General features: G+C 48.5%; 1 protein-coding gene across 1 annotated transcript in view; it reads right to left on the bottom strand.

The window, feature by feature from the left end:
• Positions 1–2,449: 2,449 nt before the first annotated feature.
• The window catches only part of PLCL2 (phospholipase C-like 2), a 217,291-nt gene continuing 194,248 nt past the window's right edge, over positions 2,450–25,492 (bottom strand). Inside the window, exons 5-6 of the mRNA XM_006883337.1 lie at positions 24,483–24,592; positions 2,450–2,629 (exon numbers count right to left, since the gene is read on the bottom strand). Of these exons, the coding sequence (XP_006883399.1) occupies positions 2,450–2,629; positions 24,483–24,592 (290 nt within the window). The remainder of the gene's footprint in view (positions 2,630–24,482; positions 24,593–25,492) is intronic.

Below are 25,492 nucleotides of genomic sequence, written 5' to 3'. Positions count from 1 at the left end.
GTAGCTTAGAATAAGGACGCCATTAGAAGCCAAATGACGGGAATTCTTTCCTCATGGGACCTTTAGGAGGCCTGACCAGGAAGAGCTGGAATCCACATGAGTGCGCCTCTCCCTAATTAAGGAGATAACTAATAAGGGATCCAGTCAAAGGTGCCACCCGCCTCTGTGGCTCACATACTTGAATCACTGAAAAGAAAGCAGACGCGATGAAATAGGGCGGGAGATTTAGGGCACGTTTAATCTTCTGAGGTTGGAAAGCTACGTGGGCTTGGGCAAAGCAGCGATTTGGCTGCAGCAGTGGCCAGCATCTCTTCAAAAATAGCACTGAGTTTCACACACTGGAAAAGGAACAGCCCGGCTTGAAACCTCAGCTGGCAGGGAGAAAGCGGCATCTGCTCGGCCCTCTGGCGGTGTGGCAGGCACTGTTGGTGCTGTTTCTTGACACATGCCACCAGGGTGTCAACGCAGAAGCATCAGGGGGATGGTGGTGGGTGTCTCGGTTCCTTTAACAACCAAGCCATCCACCAGGAACTAGACTGCCAGTGACTTAGAGGAAATACGACCAAGCCAGACAAGCTCCCTGAGTTTTGACAAAGCTGTCCAAAGTCATTGACTCCTGGTGACACTGTGGTTAATCTCTCAGCTGCTGAGTAAAGAACTGGAAATCCGAACCCACCCAGTGGCTGACGAAGAATAAACATGGCTTGGAGAAGGTGCAGGTAGCCAGGGGCTCCTGAGAGAGAAGGGGAATGAGGCGTCATCTCCCACCCTCTACGCATGTTGCTAGGACACACTATTCCTTGGAGAGGACCATCATGTTTGAGAGACGGAGGGTTGGAGAGAGAGGGAGACCTTCGACTAGATGGACTGACACAGTAGCTGGAGCAATGGGTTCGAGTCCAGCAGGGTGAGACTGGCACAGCATAGGGCAGGGTTCAAGTCTGCTGTTTCCAGGGTCTCTGGGAGTGGTGGTCAACTTGTTAACACCAACGACAGCTGACAGATGGCACAGTGTGTGCAGGGAGGGGGTCCTGCTTAGAGGTTATGCTTCTCTGGTGGTTCAAACCTACCAACAGCACTGTGGGAGACAGACAGGTAATCTCCTCCCACGTGGTCTGTGGCCTCAGAAACCCATTGGAGGCTCGGCTACGAGCTGGTTCCCACCAGATGGTAATGACCTTCGAGTGGCTCTGCAGGAGGAAGACACGGAGGTGGTGCCTGTGAAGATTACAGCCTAGAAAGTTCTACGGGGCCGAGCTGCCCTGACACAGGGGCTGGAACTTGGAAGGGACTCGATGGCATCTCAGCATAGCAGCAACAAGCAGCGTACACGGGACAGTCTTGAGCTGGAGATTTTAAAGATCTCATTAAAAGCAGGTACGGCTAGTGCAGAAGTATCATAAAACATCCTTTTAATGTTAACTCTACTTCACACAATGAAAAACTATTTACAGTGCGTTGTTTCCAGCTCGGCTGCTCGTCCACGGCGTGGCTGCCCATCTGCTGTGGTGACAGACACACGCTGTCAGCCGGGGGTGGGGGAACAATCTGATTGCACATGCTCCCAGACCCCCCAGGACACAGGGGACCTGTCCTTCCATTGTCCTCAGCAATTATGGCTCCGTAGGCACACTGCCAGGCTTCAGCCACCTGGGACCCCGGCGGCCACCCGGGACCCCAGCGGCCACCCGGGACCCCGACGGCCACCTGGGACCCTGGCAGCCACCCAGGACCCTGATGGCCACCTGGGACCCCGAGGGCCACCTGGGACCCCGAGGGCCACCTGGGACCCCGACGGCCACCTGGAACTGCGAGGGCCACCTGGGACCCCCAACAGCCACCTGGGACCCCGACGGCCACCTGGGACCCCGACGGCCACCTGGGACCCTGACGGCCACCTGGGACCCCGAGGGCCACCTGGGACCCCGACGGCCACCAGGGCCCTGGCACCCAGGACCCCAATGGCCACCTGGGACCCTGACGGCCACCCGGGACCCTGGCAGCTACCTGGGACCCTGGTGGCCCCATGGGACCCTGGTAGCCACACACAGATGAGGCTGGCCACACCCCCCCCCGCCCTCCAATAAATACCAATTGGACAATCTAATCCCTTTCCATCTGAAGAAGTGACTTTCAGTTGGAAAGTCGTCTGACTGACACCTCACCTAGACCAAACAGTCTGCTCGTCACCCAGAACTGGGTTCCGCTGTCTCTGTGCACAAACACAGCACATTTCGGCCAGGAAGAGCACTTCTCGTTAAGGAGTTTATTTGCCTTCACACGCAGGCTGGCTACACACACTCACAGCTTTGTAGACCGTCATTAGCTATTCCAGTTGTGCTTTAAAACCCCACCTATGGTTTCCATTCGTGAGTGCAAAGCAAACGTTCCACTGGGCTACCCTTGGTCCTAGAGTTATAACCTCCACAATGGTTTCTAGAGCGTTCCTTCATTCTCCAGTTTCATCATTGGCTTTCTCGGGAATGGCCTCCAGGCTCCGGCGTGGCTTCTGCATGTCGGCGTTCTCGGTGCCCGGCTTGTTCAGGCCACAGGAAACAGCAGCGTAATGGATTTGCTTGAGGTTCTCCAAAGTCTCGTTCTTGGCGTACTTCAGCAGGTCCGCCTGCCCCTGCAACAACACACGGAGGTAAGCGGCATGCGACAGGACACGGCTTAGGCCACCGCTGGCCAGGGCAGCGCTGCTGCCGAAACAGAACCATTTCAACTCTGCAACAAACAGTACTTCTTTATTACCTGCATTGGGTCCAAATCGGTCACATTTACTAGAAAATAAGTGCTTCCAACAGCTTTAAAGACTATACTCATGTAAGACCACTGTCTTTCCAGCCCTTTCCATTCCAGATCTGAATGGAGTTCTCTGTGTACACATCTTTCTTGGTTTGGCTAATCTTTGGATTTTCCCCCTATTATGACATTGTTGTTGTCCTCAAGTTACAACAGCTGTGCAGGACACTGTGAACACACCACAGAGAAGGGTCATGCATTCTTTCCCCATCCCTCCAGTCACTGAATCTTGCGTAATTATACACAAGGTGAGCAGCACCATATCCGAACCAGGAAAGGGACACCGTCCACGTGTGTGCACCTCTGCTGCCTTATAAACGCAGGACCAAGCAGCTGCCCTTGTAATCACAACACAGAGCTCTCTGCCAGGAAGCTCTCCTGCCCCTCTCCCACCCCTGCCCCTCCACAAGCTTAACCCCTGGCAACCGATAGTCTCCATTTCTTTTTTTTTTAAATCAATTTTTTAAAATATTTTTTTAATGTAACGTATATATTTTTACAGCATCCCCATTCATTCATTGTTGCACATTTTCCTCCCTGGTCACCCCTCCCTGCCAGTTCATTTTTCTCTTTTAAGAAAAAAAATAATTCTTTCATTGTTATACAATCCCCCCATCCGAGTCCACAGTCAACTTTAATATTCATTTCTTTTTCTGTAATCTTGTCATGAAAATGATACCTAATCTTCTATTCCTTTTAAACACTTCTCTCCCTCATCTGTTTCAATGCAGTAGACATCATTTATCCCCTTTCTTCTTAGATTCCCCCAACCCCGATGTCAATCCACTTTACAACAGTGGCACTATGCATTATTTGTCCTTTTGTGACTAAGATATTTCACTCAGCATAATGTCCTCCAGGGTCACCCATTGTGTATAATATTTCATGAGTTCCTTGTTTTTCAATGCAGCATAGTATTCCATTGTGTGAATATACCACAGCTTCTCTATCCATTCGTTTGTTGATAGGCACGTAGGTTGTTTCCAGCTCTTTGCTATTGTGAACAAAGCTGCAATAAACTTGGGTGTGCATATATCTGCTTGGATGTCAGTTATGGTCTCTTTGGGGTATATTCCCAGTAGTAGAATTGCTGGGTCAAATGGTATCTCTGTTTGCAACTTTTTGAGAAAGTGCCATACAGCCTCCATTTTTAAAGACTGCTGTTGAAGTTCACACCCTGAACAAACACCCCCTAAAGCCACTGTCACCAAGTTGATTCTGACTAAGCGACTCTAAAGACCAGGGTGGAAGCATCCCCCAGGGTTTCCAAGCCCTCAGGCCATTCCAGAAGAGACTGCCTCCTCTCCGCCCAACACAGAGGCGAGTGGGCTTGAACCACTTGCCTTGTGGTTAGCTGCTGTGTGCTTTAACCATGGTGCCAACAGACCCCCTTGAAACACACACAGCCTTCAGTAGTGAACACCCACCGATGGTATTTAGGCCTCGCAGAGAGAGAGAATGAAGGAAGGAAATTTATAATGAAATCTGTACTCCAGATACACTTCTTAACCAAATGGTGACAGCTTTTTATGAAACCTGACCAGTGAGTTGACTTATCTGTAGGCGTGTGCGCGCACGCTCACACACACACACACACACACACACACACACACACACACACACACGTCAGGAACTGTGGGAGACGAAGGCACACAGTAAGCTCAAGTTTGTGGGGTCCTGTGCTTTTTTGGGCTTACGTTTGATGTGCAGTACCGCTCTTTCCCCCAGGAGCGAGGCCCTTGAGGCTTGGCCTAGGGTTTGAGGCAGGCGGTGGCTGAGAAAAACTGGATGAAATATGTTTACGGCATTGAAGTCTATGGGGGAGAGAATAGTCTAAAAGTATTATATTTTAGGGCATTATTTTTATCGTAGGAGTATGCAATGAGGGTTGCAGAGTGGATTATATTTGGGGGTAGGGAGTGGGGTTTGGGGAGGTGCAGGGGGGGATTGTTGTGTACCAATGAGGGAGTTTTTCTTTTGCTTTTCAAGGAGAGGAGCAAATGGGGGGTGGGAGGGGGGAGGGGTTTGTGCAGGGAGAAGGGTGCAACAATGAATGAATGGAATCCCAAAATCTCTGTAGATGTTCATTGAAATGAAAAATAAACAACCTAAATTTAAAAAAAAAAAAAAAAGAAGAAGGGAAAAAAAATCCCCAAAGGGGGAGGGGAGGTGGCCAGGTTGTTTTTAGATGACTCCACTCTGGGCCTCTGTGGGCACTGGTCTGTCCACTTGCTGTACAGAGATAACTTGTGGTGGCTGAGATGCTAAACACTGTGCCACTGATGTGTCAGATGTGATAACGGTCACCATGGTGGACAGTATTTGGTGGAGCTTCCCGATTAAAACAAGCTTGGAAGCAGGAGTGACATCACTTCTGAAACAGTTTGCCTCCAGAAACCCTATGAACAGTGCTCAGGCCTTTCATTCACAGGGTCGCTATGAGTTGTTTATGACTTGACGGCACTTAACAACAACAACAACAACAAAGCACATAGTCAGAGAATCAGGAACTTAAACTGATACTGGGCTCATGCAGGTTTTTTTAGATAAATACACTTTGTGTTTTAGACAATCACTCATATACACTGTGTTTCATTAATGAACCTTGTGTTTTAGACAATTATTTGTAGGTATTATTTTTATGTAATTATTTACCACGGCTCTATGACTATCATCACCCCATCTTTTCAAGTCCCCAGTGACCATTTCCCGTTCTTTCTCCCAGCCCCACCTCCCAACACCTCACCCTCCAGTGATTTCCCCTTCTTCTGCCCCGTCCCCTTTTGAACATTTAGACGACACGAGCTTTCTTAACCTCAGCACTCGACAGACTGGGCCAGAGAATTCTTTGCTGGGAGGGCCACCCAGAGCACCGTGGGGTGCAGGGACGGTGGCCCTGCTTCTAGTCACCAGACCCAAATATCACTTCAAGTGCGACTGTCGGAGCGGCCACTGAAGAGCATGAGGGAAAAGGCTCCATGCCGCCCAGGCTGGACACCCCAACTTTCCTACTGGCCGCTGCCGTAGTCTCCCTCCTGGGGTGACTGTTTTCCTAGTAGCTCTTCCTACCCGTGGCTCCGCTCTGCCCTGGTCACTTGGCCACTGTCCTTCCTCAGGCCCGGCCTCTCTGTCATACAGACATCCTTGGTGATGTACCTCCTTTCCTCCATTCTGGTCCTCTTTCATTCTTATGTAATCTTTTCTTTGTTATCTGCCTTTTAAACACACACCCCGACAGCTGGTTAAGCTTGGACCTGGCTGTGGAGGGGGGGCGGTCAGGGGAGGATGTCCCCTAGCAGGTAAACTGACCATAATCAAGTCCAGGGCCAGTGAGAATGAATGAATGGCAATGCAGTCCTAAGCCACCACGAGGCCGAGTCCACACCACGGTGTGCCGCTGACCGCTGGCCGGGTACCCTTCACGAGGAACTGGAAGCAGACGTCCTGGTGCTTTAGTTTAACTGAAGGAGCTTCAGTTGAGTCACGCTTCCCGACTGCTGAACTCATACACTGAACTGTGAGGCGTTCTGTCTTCATGCACGAGTGGGACGCACCAGGAATATTCCTTGCTAGCGGGCTTAGCTGCCTTCCTGTCTGGAACTGCCATAAATCCACAGTGTTTAATGGACTGTAATTAGACCCCATTTGGTCTTTACAATTCACAGTATTATCCTTATTAGCGACAATTAGGGATTGAGGTCTGAGATGTTCACTTGATGGCCCCTCGTGGACGCAACATGTCCCAGCCTCTGGCCCTGACGCCCCACCCCTGGTCCCAGCCTCTTCCCCTCCTCAGGTAGGGCACCTCTGTTCTTGAAGCACCTCATCGCAGAGGTCCTGGGGTCCCCGGGTCCCCCTCCATCTGCACCTCACAGCCCTCCTGCCAGCAGCACCCACCCTCAGGACCTCAGCACGTCTCCACACCCCCGTGCTACTGCTGTGTTCTGAGGCATCCCACATCTCTATGATGACCCCCTCCAATGGTCTTCTGCCTCTGCTCGCTCCATACACCCCACTAGCACGAATCAGACATGCCTCCCCCCCTGAGGACCCCTGTGAGCTCTGGAGGTTACTGTCCTCCAACGTAAAAGTCCTCCCCACCACCCTAACTGGCATGTCCGTGTCCCCTCGCCCCAGTGGTCCTCACCTCCTCCATGTTCCTTCAGCCCCAGCCACTGAGCTAACGGCCCTGCCCACAATAGGTCCTCTGCGGCCAGGTGTGGTCACTCACAGGTCCCTCTGTGGGAGGCTGGTCACAGAAGGGCCCTGGGGCTGCCCCTCAACACCTGCAGTCTGCCCCCTGCAGCACTCGTCAGGGATGCCCCCAGCCCTGCCCCAAGGAGAACTCCGGCCCTGCTGCCATATTCACATCTCTCCTCTGCCTCGCTCCTCCTTCTGCTTTTATAAGGTGTCTCCGTGGACCCCAGGTTCTGAGCCCCCACCGCCCTGCTTCAACTCAGTTCTCCTGTAAGTCACACTTCCGCTTTCATCCCTGCTGTCTTAATCTCCGTGGACACAGCCGTTCTGGTCGTGTAGTCCGTCGGAGCCCCACTGCTGACTCAAACGCCACTCCTCTCTGGTGGTTCAAATCCACCAGCGGTTCCAAGGGAGAATGACAGACAATCACCTCCTGTAAGTGTGACCTGCAGGTTCGAAGCCCAGTGAAGGGTCAGCTGGGATCCAGGGCTGGCCCAGGGGTAGTGAGTGTTACACACCATGACCTTGACCGTGAGAGGATGATCACATCAGCAGATCAGGAGGTGTGACATAATCTGCAGTGCATGAACTCACTGCCAAGATAGGGGACGGTGGGGCTGAGACGTATGCGGACTCAGTGCATGAAGTCTGCCAAAATAGAAACGTGTCGAAAGTCAAGACTACCTACTCCACGGCCATCTGACAAATGCCAGCATTCTTCCGTTAGAGCACTCAGCACGAGCTCCAGAGGGGCACTGTCTTTGCCTCCTGGTCACCACTGAGTCCTTGTGCCAAGGGCCAGGCCCACAGGGAGGGCGCGTAAGTCCCCGGCAATGAATGTCGTCACAAAGACAGGACGTGGCATCTCTCTTTAATCCTTACAGCTGCCCCCACGATCTGCTTCTCTGCATCGATGGTAGTTATTTTCAGATGCTACTGAGGCCAGTACGACTCACCGTGACCCTGGGAAGAGCAGGTCTGAACCCTGTCCTGGTCTGTGCCGTCCTCATAATCTCTGAAACACCTGAGCCCATTGCTGCAGCCGCTGTGTCAACCCACCTGGTCGAGGGTCTTCCTCTCTCTTGCCAACCCTCCACCTTTCCAAGCCTGATGCCCCTCCTGCAAACAGGTGTTTTACTTTTACACACAGTGGGTCAAGCCATTGCAATAGTTCCTCTGTTTTCTTTTTTCTCACCACATCCGGTCTTGGTAATCTTTCCCTGTCACCATGCATAGCTCGATAACATGATAACAAGTATTCAAGGTGGAGGGGAAAAAAGCCTCAGTGCTGGGGGTCGCTCACTCTGATAGGAGATGTCTTTATCCGGCCAGATCTGGTGTTTCAAGCCGAGAGAAGCGTGACCACCTTCTAAAGGCCCTGGGTCATCGCCCAGCTCAGACACAAAGGACCTCCCAGGCCATGGCCTGGCTCAGGGCAGCTGCTAGGCCTTGTCCATGCCACATTATTTTGTTCCATGTCTCAGACTACACACGTGGTCTCATGACGGCTACGTAGGGTGGAAACAATTCTGACAGAGGCAGGAGGCTGGAGGGAGGACCACATGGGCCCATCCCACTACTTCTAGAGACACAGCAGAGATGGTTCAGGAGACGCAGCCCTCACCCAGGCCGCCTGGCTCGGAGGAGTCCTCACCCAACGCCCACAGCTGAGAAACCCAAGGCCCACTCTGCTTTGAAAGTCACACAGCCCTACTTGGCGTTCATGCTGAGAGATGGGTGCCAACATATTCACACCACTGTTCCATTGGTCCCAACTCCTAGGGCCCCTCCATTTGATTTCCAAGGCTGTAAATCTTTACCTGAGGGGACTGACCCTCTTTCTCTGTGGAGATTTCTGTGGTGAATTTGAACCACCAACCTTTTGGCCAACGGCCTGACCTATTATATGCTAAGTTGCTAGGGTTCCCAACAAGCTCTGGCCAAACTGCTTAAGACTCTCGCCTAAGCTCCAAGTGATAATTTTTAAAGGCTGTAGCCGAGGGCGGTGGCTGGGTTCTTGAGCTGACTCGGGAGGGGGTCCCACTCTTTCTGGGTGAGTCCTGCCTCCCTGGGACTGGACCCCAGGCTGGGAGCCACGGCAGAGGAGGACACCAGATGTCAGCACAGCTCAGCCCACTGCTCTGCTCCTGCACTTGACTAATCTCTTCAACTTTTTTTTTTTTGGTCAAATCTAGGACACAAAAGATGTCCCAGATCTTGGTATATTAAAAACATGCCAAGGCACAGCTGCGTCGCTACTGAGTTTCGGTTGCCAAAATTGTCAGTCGTAATCCATCGCTTTTATGTGGACACAGAGCTGCATCGCCAAGTCACAGTGACGTCTCTCTGGCAGTTCGAATCCCGCGGCGGCACCGCAGGAGGAAGACAGACAATCTCCTCTTGTGCCATGTGCAACCTCGAAAGCCCAGCAGAGGGGCAGCTGTGGGCCACTTCTGACTCGACAGTAATGAGTTTATTAATGATTTAAACACTTATCAAATGATCGACTAAAGGAAAAACCAAGCTGAGATAACTCAGAGGTGAGAGAACTCATCACCCAGGCAGTGACAACTCGAGGGTCCAAGCCTTCGAAAGCACATTCAGTAGGAAGAAAAAAAAGATGGGAAGGCATTGCGTTCCGAGAGACTGAGGGTGGGACACAAGGGCCAAACACCCTCCTCTTTAGCCCACCCGAGTGTGACCAGAGCGGCACGTGCTGGTTTCTGGGTGGTTTGGGGACTGAAGTTCCCATCAGAGAGGGGTCACCTGGACAGGTGTGGGCTAGGCTCCCCCTCAGGCTTCTTTGTCCACTTGGGAACATGGCAAGGAGGATGACAGGTTTGGGAGTACCTTCTGCTTCATGGATACTGTCTGTCTCCCAAAGAGGGGGACTCTGGGATAAAGGAAAATGGACAGACAGCGCAGGGCATGGAGGCCAACACAAGTGACAGGGACACCAGTGCGCACGTGGGACGCCTGCTTAGCGATGTCATTTGTATGGGCCTTATGTCCCCAACCACACTTTTGTGCCTTCTCTTCTCTGCCAACCTGCAGCAGTGACACCGTGGTGACAACACGTTGGCCTAGGTGCCTCCGTCATCCGCCTTCTGTAACCCAGACCAGAGCGTTTACCCGGTGAGCTCTAACCCAGTCTCCTGACCGCGAAGAGGCCGGGCAGACAGGAAGGCGCAGCTTCGTCCCCGTCTGGCACTTGGGGGCGCACGCACTGTACCTGTTCATAAGTATCTGTAGTCACTGCTCTGGGCAGATGGAGACTCATATAGAAACTGAATCGGTTTCAATCTGGGGTGTTGTCAGAGGAGTTCCTGTGTGGTGCACATGGTTAACATGCTGGCTGCTAACCCAAAGGTTGGTGGTTTGAGTCCACCCAGGCCCCTGCGAAGAAAGGCCCAGTGATTTGTGAGTTGCTAAAACTGTCTGGGGCACAGACGGGGTTGTGACGTGTCAGGATCGACTCGAAAGCAACAGGTTATTTCATAAATATTCAGAATTGCAAGCTAAATGCAGAAGCTTTCCCACGAATGGCACAGACACTGTTTACTGTTGATTTCTACGGCCACAGTTGAGCACCCAACGGCCAACAGTGGGATCACAGCCGTCAGCTTGGCACAGAGACAGGATACGCTAAGAGCCCCCTGTGTGGGAACACGCACCCGCAGAGCCTCCTGCGAACAGCCCTGTTTACTGAGAAAGAAGAAAGCTGAGCACCGGCCTTTCACATGATTTACAGCCTCTGAAAACCCGTGTGGGGGCTCAGCCAAGAGCCGCTTCTGACTCGCTGGCAACGAGCAGTAACGGCTACCAATCACCACACTCAACCGTAAGGGCCCAGGCCTGCAGGCTCCACGCCAGGCTTCAAAGTGAGAGAACATGGAGTGAAATAGCTCAGTCACAAAAGGACAAATACTGCACAGTGCCACTGCTGTAAAACAGGACTGACACTGGGGCTGGGGGGAAACTAAGAAAAGAGGGGATAAATCATGTATACTGCACTGAAACAGATGAACTGTTTAAAAGGAATATGTTGTTGTTACGTGTCGTCAAGTCGTTTGCGACTCATACCGACCCTATGTACAACAGCCCTAAACCCTGCTCTATCCTGTGCCAATCGCACTGTCTCTGACACTCCCATCCCGATTACCCCAGTCACTGAATCAATCCATCTCATAGAGGGTCTTCCCCTCCTGCGCTGTCCCTCCACCCTCCCAAGCATGATGTCCCTCTCCAAGGACCTGTCTCTCCTTACAACATGTCCAAAGTATGTCAGACGAAGCCCCAGAATCCTTGCCTCCAAGGAGTAGCCTGGTTTAACCCTCTCCAGGATGAATCTGTTTGTTTTCTTGGCAGGGCATGGTACATTCAATACTCTTCTCCAGCACCACAGCTCAAAGGCGTCAATTCTCCTTCTGTCCTCCTTAGTCATTGTCCAGCTCTCTGATGCATAACAAGTGATTGCCTGTATCAGATGCACCTTAGTCTCCAGAGAGACACCATTGCTCTTGAGGAATATAGGATTAGGTATAATTGTCATGACAAGATTACAGAAAAAGAAATGCATATTGAAGTGGACTGTGGACTCGGGTGGGGGGACTGTATAACAATGAGAGAAGTTTTTTTTATTCTTCAAAGAGAAAAATGAACTGGAGGGAGGGGTGATCAGGGAGGAAAATGTGCAACAATGAATGAAAGGGGGAAATTAAATGGAAGGAATATGCTATAAAAATCATTTATGTTGCATTAAAAATTCATTAATAAAAAACCATTAAATAAAAAGAGAGAGAACGCTCACAGATCCTAAAGCACCAGCATATCTATCAGCAATTGCTCAGGCACTTCGCTCTTCTGATTACAGACAGGAAAAGAAACGCAGACCCCAGGTCACTACTGTAGACAGTAATGAACTAAAACCCTAGTGCCTGGGAGGAAGGAGTCCTGGCTCCTGAGTGAACGTCCCCCCACTGCAGACCCCGGCTCCCCTCACAGGAGGCCGGCTGCGGCTGGCCAAGAATATAACACGTTCATCTCTGACGGAAGACCTGCTACTGTGGTGAGTCCTTCTCCAGACTGACGTTTCAGTCATCCTTTTCCTTAGAAGGAGATTCCTGACTACCAGTCACTTCAAGCCGGAGCTTTAAGAATGGACAATAATGAGGAGCCCTGGTGGCCTAGTGGCAAGAAGCTGCACTGCAATCCCAGAGACATGTGATTCAAATCCACCAGATGCTCTGCTGGAGAAGGAGGGGCAATCTCCTCCTGTACCAGTCACATCCGATTTGACGGTACACACATACAAAATAATAATTTTGTTTAAAAAAAGAATGGCCAATAATATGACTTGCTCTTTCATAACTCCAGCCATTGTTGCTGAGTTGGAAACGATCCCTAGCCAACCCTCCAGCAGGCTTTCAGAGGCTGCAAATCTCACAGGAAGAGGTGGCCCATCCTGTACAACGGCCAGTGGATTCTACTGTTGTTGTTGGGTGTTGCTGAGTTGACTACAACTCTCAGTGACTCCAGGAACCTCAGAGCTGAGCCCTACCCCATCTTGGACTGTCCTCTTCTCTGGCCCTCTAGGGCCCATTGTTACAGCCACTGGGCCAAGCCATCCTGGTGAGGCTCCTCTCCTTCTTTGCTGACCCTCCACTTTCCTGAGCACCATGTCTTTCTCCAGGGACTGAGTGCCGACTGCGTATGGGAGATGAAGTTTCTTCAGCCTTCCCTCTGAAGAGCATCTTGGCTGCGCTCTCTCCGAGACGTATTTGTCCATTCTCCTGGCAGTCCGCGGGTTACTGAGTGCCTCTCTCCAGCACCACAACTCAGAGGCCTCAACTATTCCTCTGTTGCTTTTATTCACTGTCCAACTCTCATATGCACAGCAAGTGTGAAAAGACCATCCTCTGGTCACCCAACTTCTGGGACCAAGGTTGCTGTTTGTGGATCTAAGTAAGAAAAAAATCACTGACAATTTCAATCTTCTGTCCTTCTATCATGATGCTGCCTATGTGGTGAGGACTTTTTGTTTTGTTGATAGTGACATGGAATCCCTACTGTCTTAAACACGATTGCTTTTCCTGCCCTTCTGAGCCTGCGGGTTGATTAGGCACATGTTGCCTGACAGCAGTGGGAAGCCCGTCCTCCCTGGCTCGTTTCCACCCCGAAGGAGTGAGGTGCTGACAGAGGTGGGTGTGGGGGTTCTGTGGGAGAGTGGGAGGAAGGGCTCGAAGCTCATCTCGTTCTGTGACTTTCTTCCTCAATCTCAGATGTTTTCATCACGGTGCAAAGTCTCAGCTGCGTGAAGGCGGGGTGTCGGATGGGGGCTCATCTTTCTCCCCATCATTTGGCCCATAATTCTTCCTATTCACAGACAGTGATTCTTCAATCGTAGTCAAAAGTTTGTAGAGCGGTTAATCCGTTTTATTTTAAATGTAACTGGGCCAATTGGCAGCACCATGCTGGATTGAGAAGAGACTGAGGTTGTTAAAGTTACAGCTTGCTCGGCTCCACAATCAACCCTTTTGACACCAGCAGTCAGGAAATCAAAAGGCAAATTGCATTAGGTAAATTAGCTGTCAAGGACCTTTCCAGAGTACTGAGGAGCAATGATGTCAGTCTAGAGACTAAGATGTGCCTGATCCAGGCCACGTTCTTCACAATTACTTGCTATGCATCAGAGAGCTGGACATTGACTAAGGATGATAGAACAATAATTGATGCCTTGGAGTTGTGGTGCTGGAGAAGAATCTTGAACATACCAGGGACTTCCAAGAAAACAAATAGGTCTGTCTTGGAGAGGGTGAAACCATGTTTCTCCTTGAGGGCTACGATTTACAAGCTCCTACTCACATACGTTGGGCATGTGGCCAGGAGGGATTGCTCCTTGGAGAGGGACGTCATGCTTGGAAGGGTAGAGGGACAGAGCAGGAGAGGAAGACCCTGGATGAGATGGACTGGTACAGTAATTGGACAGTGGAAGTTGGTGTGTCGGAATTAGTGAGACTGGCTCAGGACAGGGCAGGCTTCAGAGCTGCTGTACATAGGGTCACTATGAGTCACAGGTGACTTGATGGCACACAACAACAAGGGTAATTAAATTTATATTCAAGTGAATGCCTTTCTCTTTAGAAGCAACATCTTCAACCAAGGTGGCAGTGGGTGCACCCAGGCAGCTGCATGGAGGAGGTGGTATCTGGGCTGGGCTTGGTCAGTGAGCAGGAAAGGGTCTCCCGAGGGATGCTGCTGCTTTGTATTGTGCCACGCAAGGTGACCATGATGCCAGCCAGTGACGTCCTGGAGCCCAAGCCTCATGTCTGAGTTCTAAGCTTTTCAACTCTGAGTCTACCTTCTCCTCTGTAGACTGGGCCATGGGAAGGGCTAAATGCAGCCCAGAAGTGTTTGCCTTTGCCCTGTGGTCAGAAAGGGGCCTCCCCTGGCTTAGAGGAGACAGTAAAGAGAGGCTTCAGAGGAAAAGGAGTGGAACTCTGGGGAGATAGGAACAGCCAGTTCCTCTCCAGACCAAGGAAGTAAGTCACAGACAGCAGGATGGTACGGAAGAGTTCCTGTCAGCAGGACAAGAGAAGAAAGCAGGGAGTGAAGCTCTATTGCTCAGAAAGGACGCAGAGGCCGGGGACACTGCCGGGAGCAGGGCCACTGGGCTGACGCCTTACCGTGCAGGATCCCCAAGGCTGTGAAGACGGTGCACACACATAGGCACCTCCCGGCACTATTCCTGTAAACACACTGCTTGTTTAACCGAACATTAGCTGGGTAATCAATCTCACATTCAGGAGCTGGAAGTGTTTAAGGTGTTGCTGTGTTTTAAACAAATCTGAAAGAACAGGCTGTCTAAAGATTAATCCACTGCAGTCTTATTTTCTGGACCATTCTGGAGTTTTCCCACACCAAACATGGAAAGGGCAATCAATCAATGAAGAGTTTTGTTGTTTGATTTGTTTTTAATAAAACGGACAACATACTGTGTCACGTAAAATAACTCAAGGATATTAACACTGGTTATCAAGACAAGCTGTACAGCAATTTACAGAAAAGAAATAAAGGCTCGCCTGCAAATTACACACTATTTCAGGTTAAAATGAAGGAAATAGAGATTAATGTCTTACCCGTGTGTGAAAATGATCTGATCTATTTTTTTATGTTGGCAGAATCCATATGCTTCTAAAAAGAATACAACCCTCCCTCATTTGAGGGTTTACTTTACAGAGTAAACTGGCCCAAGCCAGAGAGAACCGGAGCAGCAGTAAGTAATTCATCCAATTAATTCAGTATCTTGGGTTGTGACACCTTGCCGAAAGGCATCACAACCTGCTGAATTAAATTGATTATTGTTGAGTGCTGGTGAATTAAACAGCTACTAGAAAACCCAGCACAATTCTGGTAAGATATTATTCAGCGTGTGGGCCAGTCAGAGCCCCCAGTCTAACTGATCAGACCATTTAGCGCCCAAGCAGGTGAAGTGGTAATTCTGGGCCCCCCATTTATGAAGGGCGCTGACAAGCTAGGAAGACCCGGGGAGGAAACGGAGTAGGACTCGGGATCCATCCCTCTGTGGAAGGGGTGAGCATGTCTGAATTTGACCCGGGGACACGCTAGCTCTCAAACGTGAGGGGACGCTGAAGAGAACAGAATCAGCCGGCCCTGTGCCGTGGGGAATATTTCAGCCAGTGAGCACACGTTACAAGGATTACAAATTCCCCATCCCCTAACACACAGCACAGCTAAAATCCAACGGCAGTGAGTAGGCTGGAGAGAGGCCGCGGCTCCTAACCTTCTGAGCTACTCTAGTGTCTCTGATGACTCTGAGGTCTTAGGAGGCCAGCGCCTCTCAGATCCCCCTAAGTTCAAGTTTCTGCCATTGGGACCAAGTGTTTGCAAAGATGACCACCAACATCTCCTCCTGCCACAGTGAGAGACGGAGTCCATCCTCTTCCCTTGAACCTCGGCTGGTCTAGCGATGTGCTTTAATCAATGAAACAGAGAGGAAGTGGTGCTCTTTGTAATTTTTAGATGCTGTATGAATGTATGAAGGCTTTCAGAAAGCTAGAGGCTTATGGCTTTGCTCCCTGGGATCAAGCAGCCACAGAAAAAAGCTTCCGCTGGGCTACAGGGTAATTATGGATCATGGAGAGAAAGAGGGGAGAAATGAGGAGAGGGGGAGAAGAAAGATGTTTGATAGCTGGATGTATGGATGGGTGGGTGGGTGGGTGGGTGAATAGATGGATGGATGAATGGAGATAGATGATAGATAGATAGATAATAGATAGATAGATAGATAGATATAGACCTATCACTTGAGCCAGCAATTCCAATATTGGGAAATACCCTAAAGACACCAGAGCCATGACTCACACAGACGTATGCACACCCATGTCTACTGATGTGTTATTCACAACAGCAAAGACATGGAAGCAACCCAAGCACCCATCACTAAAACACAATGGAGTATCATCCAGTATTGAGAAACAATGATCTTGTAAAATATTATACAACACGGAGGAGCCTGGAGGACGTTACGCTGAGTGAAATATCTCAGTCACAAAAGGACACATACTGCAAAACACCACTGCTATAACACAGGACAGACATGGGCGTTGCAGGGAGAGTAGGAAAAGAGTGGTTAGATAATGAACACTGCATTAGAACAGGTGAGGGGAAGAACTGCCCAAAAGAATTCTATCTATTGGCATATGATCCTTTGTAATATTTGAGACACTCGTATTTATAATCCCATGACAATGAACTTGAACATGACGGAGATTGTGAGGATGGTGCAGATGGGTCAAGGTTTGAAACAGCTGTCCATGGACTCGAGGGCCCCTAATAACAAGAGTGCTTGTCAGATGTACCAGTATTTTATGTACCGTACAGGAACACACACTGTTGACGATGGCATCATGTAAAGATGTCATGGGTTCTGAGCTGCGATATGATTTCAAAGCTGTCACACACACACACACACACATCTAAGATTCATGGAACTGACCTAACAGCCAGTGGTTTGCCGTATCATCATCATGTTATCAGTCTCATTTAAGGCAGTCTCTGTTGACCCCCTGCTTCTCAGAGTGGAGCAGGACTTAAGAACCCGCTTTAAGGTTTTGTCTCCTGTTCAAGGGATCTACCCCAAGAAGGCTCTTTAACTTCTCACGATCTCTGCTTTCTCACCAGTAACAGTTATCTGGGCTGTTATCTCACAGCAGCTTTTTGGGAAACATTTTTAGTTCTAAAATATTGTTCGAAAATAAACCACATAGATGCATCTAAAATTAACAATGTTTCTAGCTTTTAAGAACCAGTAGATAGACAGAACATTCCACACTTTAAAATTAAAATGTGCCTATAAAAATTTTTAATTTGTACAGCTATCTTGGGGGGGGTAATCATTGACTTCATTCTATTCAGTCACAACGAACAAAAATAAAATTCTATGTAAAAACTCTGCCTCAGAGTCAATGATGTATATTTCCATCCAGTCATTCAGACATGCATTAAGGAGGCTTGGAAGAAGGCCACCTGAACTGAATAACAGTCATTCCTCTCAAGTAGAAGCTGTGGTCATTTACAGACTGTCACCTTTTCTTAAATAGGACAAGGTCTTTATAATGAGAATGCATCTATTAAAAAAAACACACAAATGACCTTTAATCAATGGAAAAGAAAATGACTGGAAGTCACAATAATAGTGAGTAATCTGGGTGTGGTGACAACCGATGACCTTATTTCTTGTTTATTCATTTCAGTTACACAAGTGTTCAGGTCTTTTGTTCATAGGGTCAGTAGGAGTCGTCTATGACTCGATGGCACTTAACAACAACAACAACAACAACAACAACAGTACAGAGAGAGCTCAGTTCGCCTACTGCACAGAAAGTGACACTACCAAGCCAATGGTGGTTGATTTTAACCTGCAGACCTCAGGCCTGGTTTTAATTGCTTTTGGTCCAACATTCTTCTAAGTGGTATAGCCCTGGTCTGTCCACTTGCTGTACAGAGGTAACTCGTGGTTGCTGTGATGCTGAACACTGTGACACTGATGTGTCAAATGCGATAATGGTCACCCATGGTGGACAGTGTTTGGTGGAACTCCCTGACTAAAACAAGCTTGGAAGCAGGAGTGGCATCCACTTTCGAAATCACTTGCCTCTGGAAACTAAGAATTTGGAGAAAAGATGGAAGTTATACAAGTCTTCAGGTCAAAAATAGGATTGTTATGAGTCATCTACAACTCGACAGCACTTAACAACAACAATATTCATTTCAGTAGTTTATAAAGAAACTAAAACGTTTAAAAAGCCACCAACAAACTAAAGAACGATAAACATGGACCACGTTGGCTTCCTTAAGATGAGCAGGAGTCACTGGTTTTCCTGGGAGCCTGTCACCAGGAAGCCGGGTCACTCCTCCTCTTGTATTCAAATCCATCGAATGGTGGGAGGAGGTGAGACGCTGGGGTCTGCCAAGGAGCTTGTTAAACAAGACAATCCTGGGATTCAGCTCCAGAGGTTTCGATCCAGCAGGTTTGAATGGAGGAGCATCGCAGATGCATTTTTCATGCATTCTCAGAAATGTCTACAAACTGGCCTCAGTGTCAAGAGTAGGATGGCCTCCTCCTCCCCTTCCTCCTCTGTCCACATCTGGGCTCATCTGAAACCCTCCCTCTGTGCCCACCATGGGGGGCACCCACTGCTGACCACACACCCCTAGTTCTGGAGGGTGGCCAATCTCCTTCCAAGCCCACTGCAAAGAAAGAGAGGAACACAACCAAGCCCGTCTCCTCCTTCCAGAACCTCCAAGAAGCTAAACTCCAACCAACCCCAACTGACGTCCAAGACTCCTACAGGGCACTGTTTCTTCTAGACAAAGGTCAAATGTGCAATTACAATAATTACAGGAGCTGTTGTTATGTGCCATCAAGTCACTTTGTGACCCTATGTACAATAGCCCTAAACTCTGCCCTATCCTGTGCCAATTTCACTATCTCTGACACACCCATCCCCATTACCCCAGTCACTGAATCAATCCACCTCATAGAGGGTCTTCCTCTCCTACTCTGTCCCTCTACCCTCCCAAGCATGACGTCCCTCTCCAAGAACTGGTCCCGACTTGCAACATGTCCAAAGTATGTCTGATGGAGCTTCAGAATCCTTGCCTTCAAGGAGCAGCCCGGTTTAACCCTCTCCAGGACGAATCTGTTCATTCTCCTAGCAGTCCATGGTGTATTCAATACTCTTCTCCAGCACCACAGCTCAAAGGCATCAACTCTCCCTCTATCATCCCGAGTCATTGTCCAGTGCTCTGATGCATAGCAAGTGATTGCAAAGACCAATTATCGGAGTAAGTGAGAAAACTCTTCCCTGAAGCAGAGGCAACAATCTCTCTCCAGCTCTTCCTCATCCCTCTCTTAGGTTCCACCAGACTCACAGACCATTGGTCCAAACACAGTTTTGAAAACCTTAAACACCTGTTACCCCTCTGATGCAATTCTTCCTGCATAAGTGCAAGTCTGAGGTATTCATTCTCTTCACTAGGACATAAATCAAAAGAAAGTTGGTTTCCACGGCGCAGCTCTTTGGCTCCCTTCCTCGTTGTTAAAATCTGCTGCTCTCCTCTGTCCGTGCTTTGCACTAACGCACCAGGTTCCATTTGCTGGGGCTTTCAGCCTGGTACTGCCCAAACCTTAATGTGTGTCAGCAGCGGACCTCAGGCTGGGAGGCTGCATTTTTCACAGATGAGGCAGACGCCACACCTTCCTGTACCACTTAGAAGTGGCAAGGCCAGCTGACTCTAATTCTATGAGTCGGTTCCAACTTGACAGCAAACAAGGAGAAGTCTGAAAAGGATGACGGGAGGACAGCTGCCTTTGAGCTGTGCTGTTGGATAAGTGTACTGAATAGGTCACGGACAGCCAGAAGAACAAACAGCTGGGTCTTGGAGGGAGTGTACCTAGGTGCTCCTGGGAGGCCAGGATGGTCTCTCACAATATGGGCATACGGTCAGGAGGGAGCAGTTCTTGGAAAAAGACATCTTGGTAGTAAAGGTACAAGGACAGAGGAAAAAAGGAAGATTCTCAACAAGAGGACTGACACCGGATCACGGGCTGGGGTTTATCAGAGAAGCCGAGGCCAGGCAAGGTTCAGCTCTCTAGTTCACAGAGGTAGATAAGCGTCGATCTGACGGCATCTCACAACAGCACATCTGTATGTGATGAATGTGTGTTCTAGCTCAGCTTAGACTACCGTGATATTGTCCCAAGGTTTGCAAGAAGTCTACCCCTACCTCTGTCGGCATGAGCAGCAAACTAGTTCTAAAGCCCAAATTCCTTCTCGTCGTAAATTCGTATGTCTGCTTGTTTACTGAACTGCAAACCACCAGAGCTAAATTCAAAGCAAAAGATTTAGAGATAGAGGGAAAAAAGTACATGTGTAGGAAGGGAAGTGTTTGAAGGAGTCAAGAAAATGACTTTAATTATAAAAAAAGAGTAGGGGTTTAACTGGAGGAAATGCAAGTTAGCCAGCTTTGGAAAGAAGACATCTGACTAAATCAAATCAGAAAACGGCTGTCAGCTGCCGGGATGGATCATTTAGCAGGAGGGGAAGGAAGGAATGAAAAGAGACAGCTGTTGATAATGTCTTCATGGTCTTGACTTCAACTAAGCTGAGTGTGGAGGACGGATAGGAGAGAATCATTTCACATTTGCTGCCCAAGCTGTGGAGAGAAGGGACTTCTCTGTGCTATTATTATCCAAGTGCTCATGGTCGAGAGGAAGAAAAAGAAAAACCATTGAGATAAACCTTGGAAAAAGTTCCCTGGTACATACATAACATTAAAACAAACAAACAAACAAACCCACAAAACCAAAGCATGTTAAATAAATCCAAACAGAAAAAAAAATGTACAGCGAGACATCAACAGTAAGTACCACTGTCTTTGAATGCTGGGGTTGTTTTTCTTTGCTCATTCTGATTTTAACGTCTTCTTTAATAAAAAAAAAATAATACTTTTCTAATAAAAGTTATTGTATATAAAACTGATAAATGTTCTCCCTTACGGGAAAATGTCTTTCAAACGACAATTCCTTTACATATTTCACTTAACAACAGCCAAAACAACTCTGCCTTCTTTTTTCTGGGGTTAACATGGCCATATTTATAGTGTGAACAATGCATGTGCTACATGTGTTTTGCCCACCATGCAAGCTATTTCCCTACATATGCTAATTAAAAAACCCAAAAAACAATACCCAGGAGCAACTAATACTTTGCTTGTCAAATTTGAAGAGGACCTGAGGCATTTACTGCAGAAGATCAAGGACTAGAGCCTTCAATATGGATTGAGACTCAACATCAAGAAGACAACGATTCTCACCGCTGGGCCAATCGGCAGCACCGTGATAGATGGAGAAGAGATTGAGGTTGTTAACAATTTTAGCTTGCTCAGTTCCACAATCAATGCTCTTGGCACCAGCAATCAGGAAATCAAAAGACGAATGATATTGGGGAAATCTGCTGTCAGGGAACTCTTCGGAATGCTGCAGAGCAAAGGCGTCAGTCTAGAGACTTCAGTGCATCAGATCTAGGCCACAGTCTTAGCCATTTTTTCCTATGCAGCAGAGAGCTGGACAATGACTAAAGACGACAGAAGAAGAATTGATGCCTTTGAGTTGTGGTGCTGGAGAAGAGTATTGGACATCCCATGGGCTGCCAAGAAAACAAGCAGGTCTGTCCTGGAGAGGGTGAATTCAAGTTGCTCCTTCGAGAAGGACATCATGGAAGGGTAGGAGGACAACACAGGAGAGGAAGACCCTGGGTGACACATGGATTGACACAGTGGGTGCGGTATTGGGGGAGGTGTGTCAGACACAGTGAGACTGACTCAGGAGAGGGCAGGGTTCAGAGCTACTGGGCATAGAGTTGGTACAGGTTGTAGTCAACTTGATGGCACAAAACAACAACGATACCCAAGAAAAGTGCATACCATGCATGATTTGTGTAAAAATACAGTAGCCACACCGTACTGCCTTAGACTGGAATGGAGCCTGCGAGAGGGATCCTGTTTGACAAAGGACATGGTCAACAACAAAGAGGAAGATGCTGGACGAGATGGGCTGACACAATGACCGCAGCAATGGGCTCACAGATGCTACTCTTGCATGGATGGCCCAAGGCCAAGCCACGGTTCATGCACGTTACACACACCGGGCCGCTATGACTTGGAAGTGACTGTAGCACCTAGCAAGAAGTCACTCATAGGAAAGCTGGGACTCTGCTTTAAAGGGTTAAACCACGTCTGGGCGTCTCTGGGGTCTAGTGCGTAAGGAGTTGCACTGCCAAGTAGGCTTGGATTGATGAGCTGCTCCAAGGAAGAAAGACGGGCAGTCTCCTTCTGTGTGATTTACAGCCTCTGAATCTCGCTGGAGAGTCAGCTTAGAGTCAGTTCTGACCCAACAGTCAGTTCTGACCCGACAGCAATGAGTTGAGTTGTTGAGAAGCTTTAAATCCCCGTTAGTCCCTGGATTGCCAAAAGAACAAACAAATTTGTCTTGAGGAAGTGCAATCAGGGTTCTCCTTAGAGGCAAGGGTGAAATTGGTCTTCACATACTGTGGGCATGTTGTCAGGAAGAACCAGTCCTGAAAGAAGACATTGTGCTGGGAAAAGTGGAAGGCCAGAGAAAGAGAGGAAACCCCTCAACAGGACGGGCTGACACGGTCACTCTAACAGTGGCTGGAGCACGTCAGAGACAGTGAGGATGGCTCAGGGCAGGGCCAGATTTGTTGTTTATAAGGTTTTTAGAATCACAGCCACACTTCACCAAAGAAGACATTCAGATGGCCAACAAGCACATGAAGAAATGTTCAAAATCCCTAGCTCTAAGAGAGATGCAAATCAAAACAACTAGGAGATACCATCTCACCCCGTAAGAACAGCAAAATTTAACAAAACAGCAAACAACAAATGCTGGCGAGGTTGTGGAGAAATTGGAACCCTTATTCACTGTTGGTGGGAGTGTAAAATGGTGCAACCACTGTGGAAGGCAGTATGGCGCTTTCTCAAAAATTTGGAAATAGAGATACCATTCGACCCAGCAATTTCACTACTGGGAATATACCCCAAAGAGACCATAACTGCCTCCCAAGCAGATTTACGCACACCCATGTTTATCGCAGCTTTGTTCACAATAGCAAGGAGTTGGAAACAACCTAAGTGCCCATCAACAAACAAATGAATAGAGAAGCTGTGGTATACTCACACAATGGAATACTACGCTGCATTGAAAAGCAAGGAACTCATGCAATATTATTCAAAATGGGTGACCCTGGAGGACATTATTCTTAAGTATCTCAGTCACAAAAGGACAAATACTGCATGGTGCCACTGTTGTAAAACACGACTGACCTCGGTGTTGGGGGGAGACTGAGAAAGATGGGTTCAGTAATGTATACTGCATTGAAACAGATGAGGGAGAAACTGTTTAAAAGGCATATGTTATTAGGTATTTTTGTCATGACAGGAGTCCAGAGTGAAGGCTGCATAGTGGAGTGGACCTGGGGGAGGGATTGTAAAACAATGGAAAAATTTTTCTTTTACTTTTCCAAGAGGGTAGTGTACTGGGGGGGAGGGTTGGGAAGGGAGAAAAGTGCAACAATGAATGAATGGAAATCCAAAGTCTCTGTAAATTTTCATTGATATTAATAATAAATTTTAAAAAAAAGAATCATAGCCAACTTGATGGCATCTAACAACAGTATTTCCTAATTCTCATATGGTATTTTCTAGTTCCCATATAGCAAATGGAATTTACAATAACATGGTAAGATCTATTCTCTTTTACCAGACTCTGCAAAGCACCAATGACAAAACCCGCAAGTACAACAGCCAGCACAACAATTCTACCCATGTTGGTCAGTTGGCTAGTATACCCGGGGAGGGCTGCTTTGAGGTGCTGTGGAGCTGAGTACAACGCAGAGCGAGCCCATGAACAACATCTGAACCCTGTCCCATCCTGCATCATCCCGGTCAGCCTCGATACCTTTGAGCCCATTGCCACAGTCACTGTAGCAATGTCCATCTCACTGAGGGTCATCTTCTCCTTCACTGGCCTCTCACCTTTCCAAGCATGATTCCCTTTTCCAAGGAACCAATAGCCTCTCTTAACAACAGGTCCAAAATATGTGAGATGAAGCATCACCATTTTTATATCCAAAGAACCATTCGGTTGCACTTTCTCTGAGACATATCAGTGTGTTCTCTGGTGGTCCACAGAGCTCTCCACTGGATTCCGGAGACCAGGGAGCAGCTCCAAGTGTATAATGCATGACACACTCTCCTGAGGGGAAGGTGCGTGCGCGCGCGCGCGCGCGCACACACACACACACACACACACACACACACACACACACACAGGAAACACCCCAGAACGGCTCACAGCTGAAAAGACCCCGCGGTACCTTCAGGATGGTGATGTTCCAGGTAAAGCTCTCCACTGCCTTCTGCAGCTTCCGCTCCTTCAGACCTTCCTTGGTGCCGATACTGTGCAGGTGTTCATGGAATTCCATGGCTGAGAGACATCAAACAAAAAAAGGAAAACACATTATTTACCCATTCAACCTGTGGCCATGAACTGGCAGCTCACTTAGAGCTATTATTTTTCGAAATATAGTGAAAACAATTCCCAACTCCATTAGAATCATAAATGTACCTGTTTGAAAGTAATGACTTAACTGGACTAAGAGCCAGGATGGAGCGATGTGTGCAAAGGGAAACTTTTTTAAGCTTCCCAGGTGCAGGAATCCAAGAATTCAGCGCATCAGGACTTGCTTAAGTTTAACCTAGCTCAGAATTGTCTTTTAATCTCAAGTAGCAGAAGAAACAATCCATCATCCGATCCAAAATGTTTTCCCAGCAAAGCTTCCTTGTTCCTGTGTGTCTGGGTTTCTAAAACTCCTCCTACTTTTACCAAGCTTGGGACTCCTTGATGGACTTCCCAACCAGACCTCAGATGAAATACTGTGGAAATTCATTTTTAACAGGGGCCAAGGGAGGAGCCCTGAAAAGTCACAGTGTGAACTGGGTGGAGGGCAGGGTTCCTCGCTGAGATGTACCCCACCCCACAGCTTCACAGAGGAAGGTGGACAGGATGAGGTGAGGAAACTGCAGCTCACTAGGGTCAGCTACTTGTTCCAGGGATAAGGCACCTCCTATTCAAATCTATTTTACAAAGGTTCTTTTACTAAGACATAAACACGACAATTACAGAAGGTCCATGTCCAGCAGGTGTAAGAGGGCCACCAGTAGTTTGTGTTGTTGTTGTTATGTGCCGTCGAGTCGTTTGAGACTCATAGCGACCCTATGTACAACAGCCCTAAACTCCGCTCTGTCCTGTGCCAATCGCATTGTCTCTGACACTCCCATCCCGATTACCCGTCACTGAATCAATCCACCTCATAGAGGGCCTTCC

The sequence above is a fragment of the Elephantulus edwardii genome, unplaced genomic scaffold (genome assembly GCF_000299155.1).
Source record: "Elephantulus edwardii isolate Elephantulus edwardi_28Jun2011 unplaced genomic scaffold, EleEdw1.0 scaffold00027, whole genome shotgun sequence".
Lineage (NCBI taxonomy): Eukaryota > Metazoa > Chordata > Mammalia > Macroscelidea > Macroscelididae > Elephantulus > Elephantulus edwardii.
The sequence above is the reverse complement of the archived record's forward strand: the minus strand, read 5'-3'. Positions and strand labels throughout refer to the sequence as shown.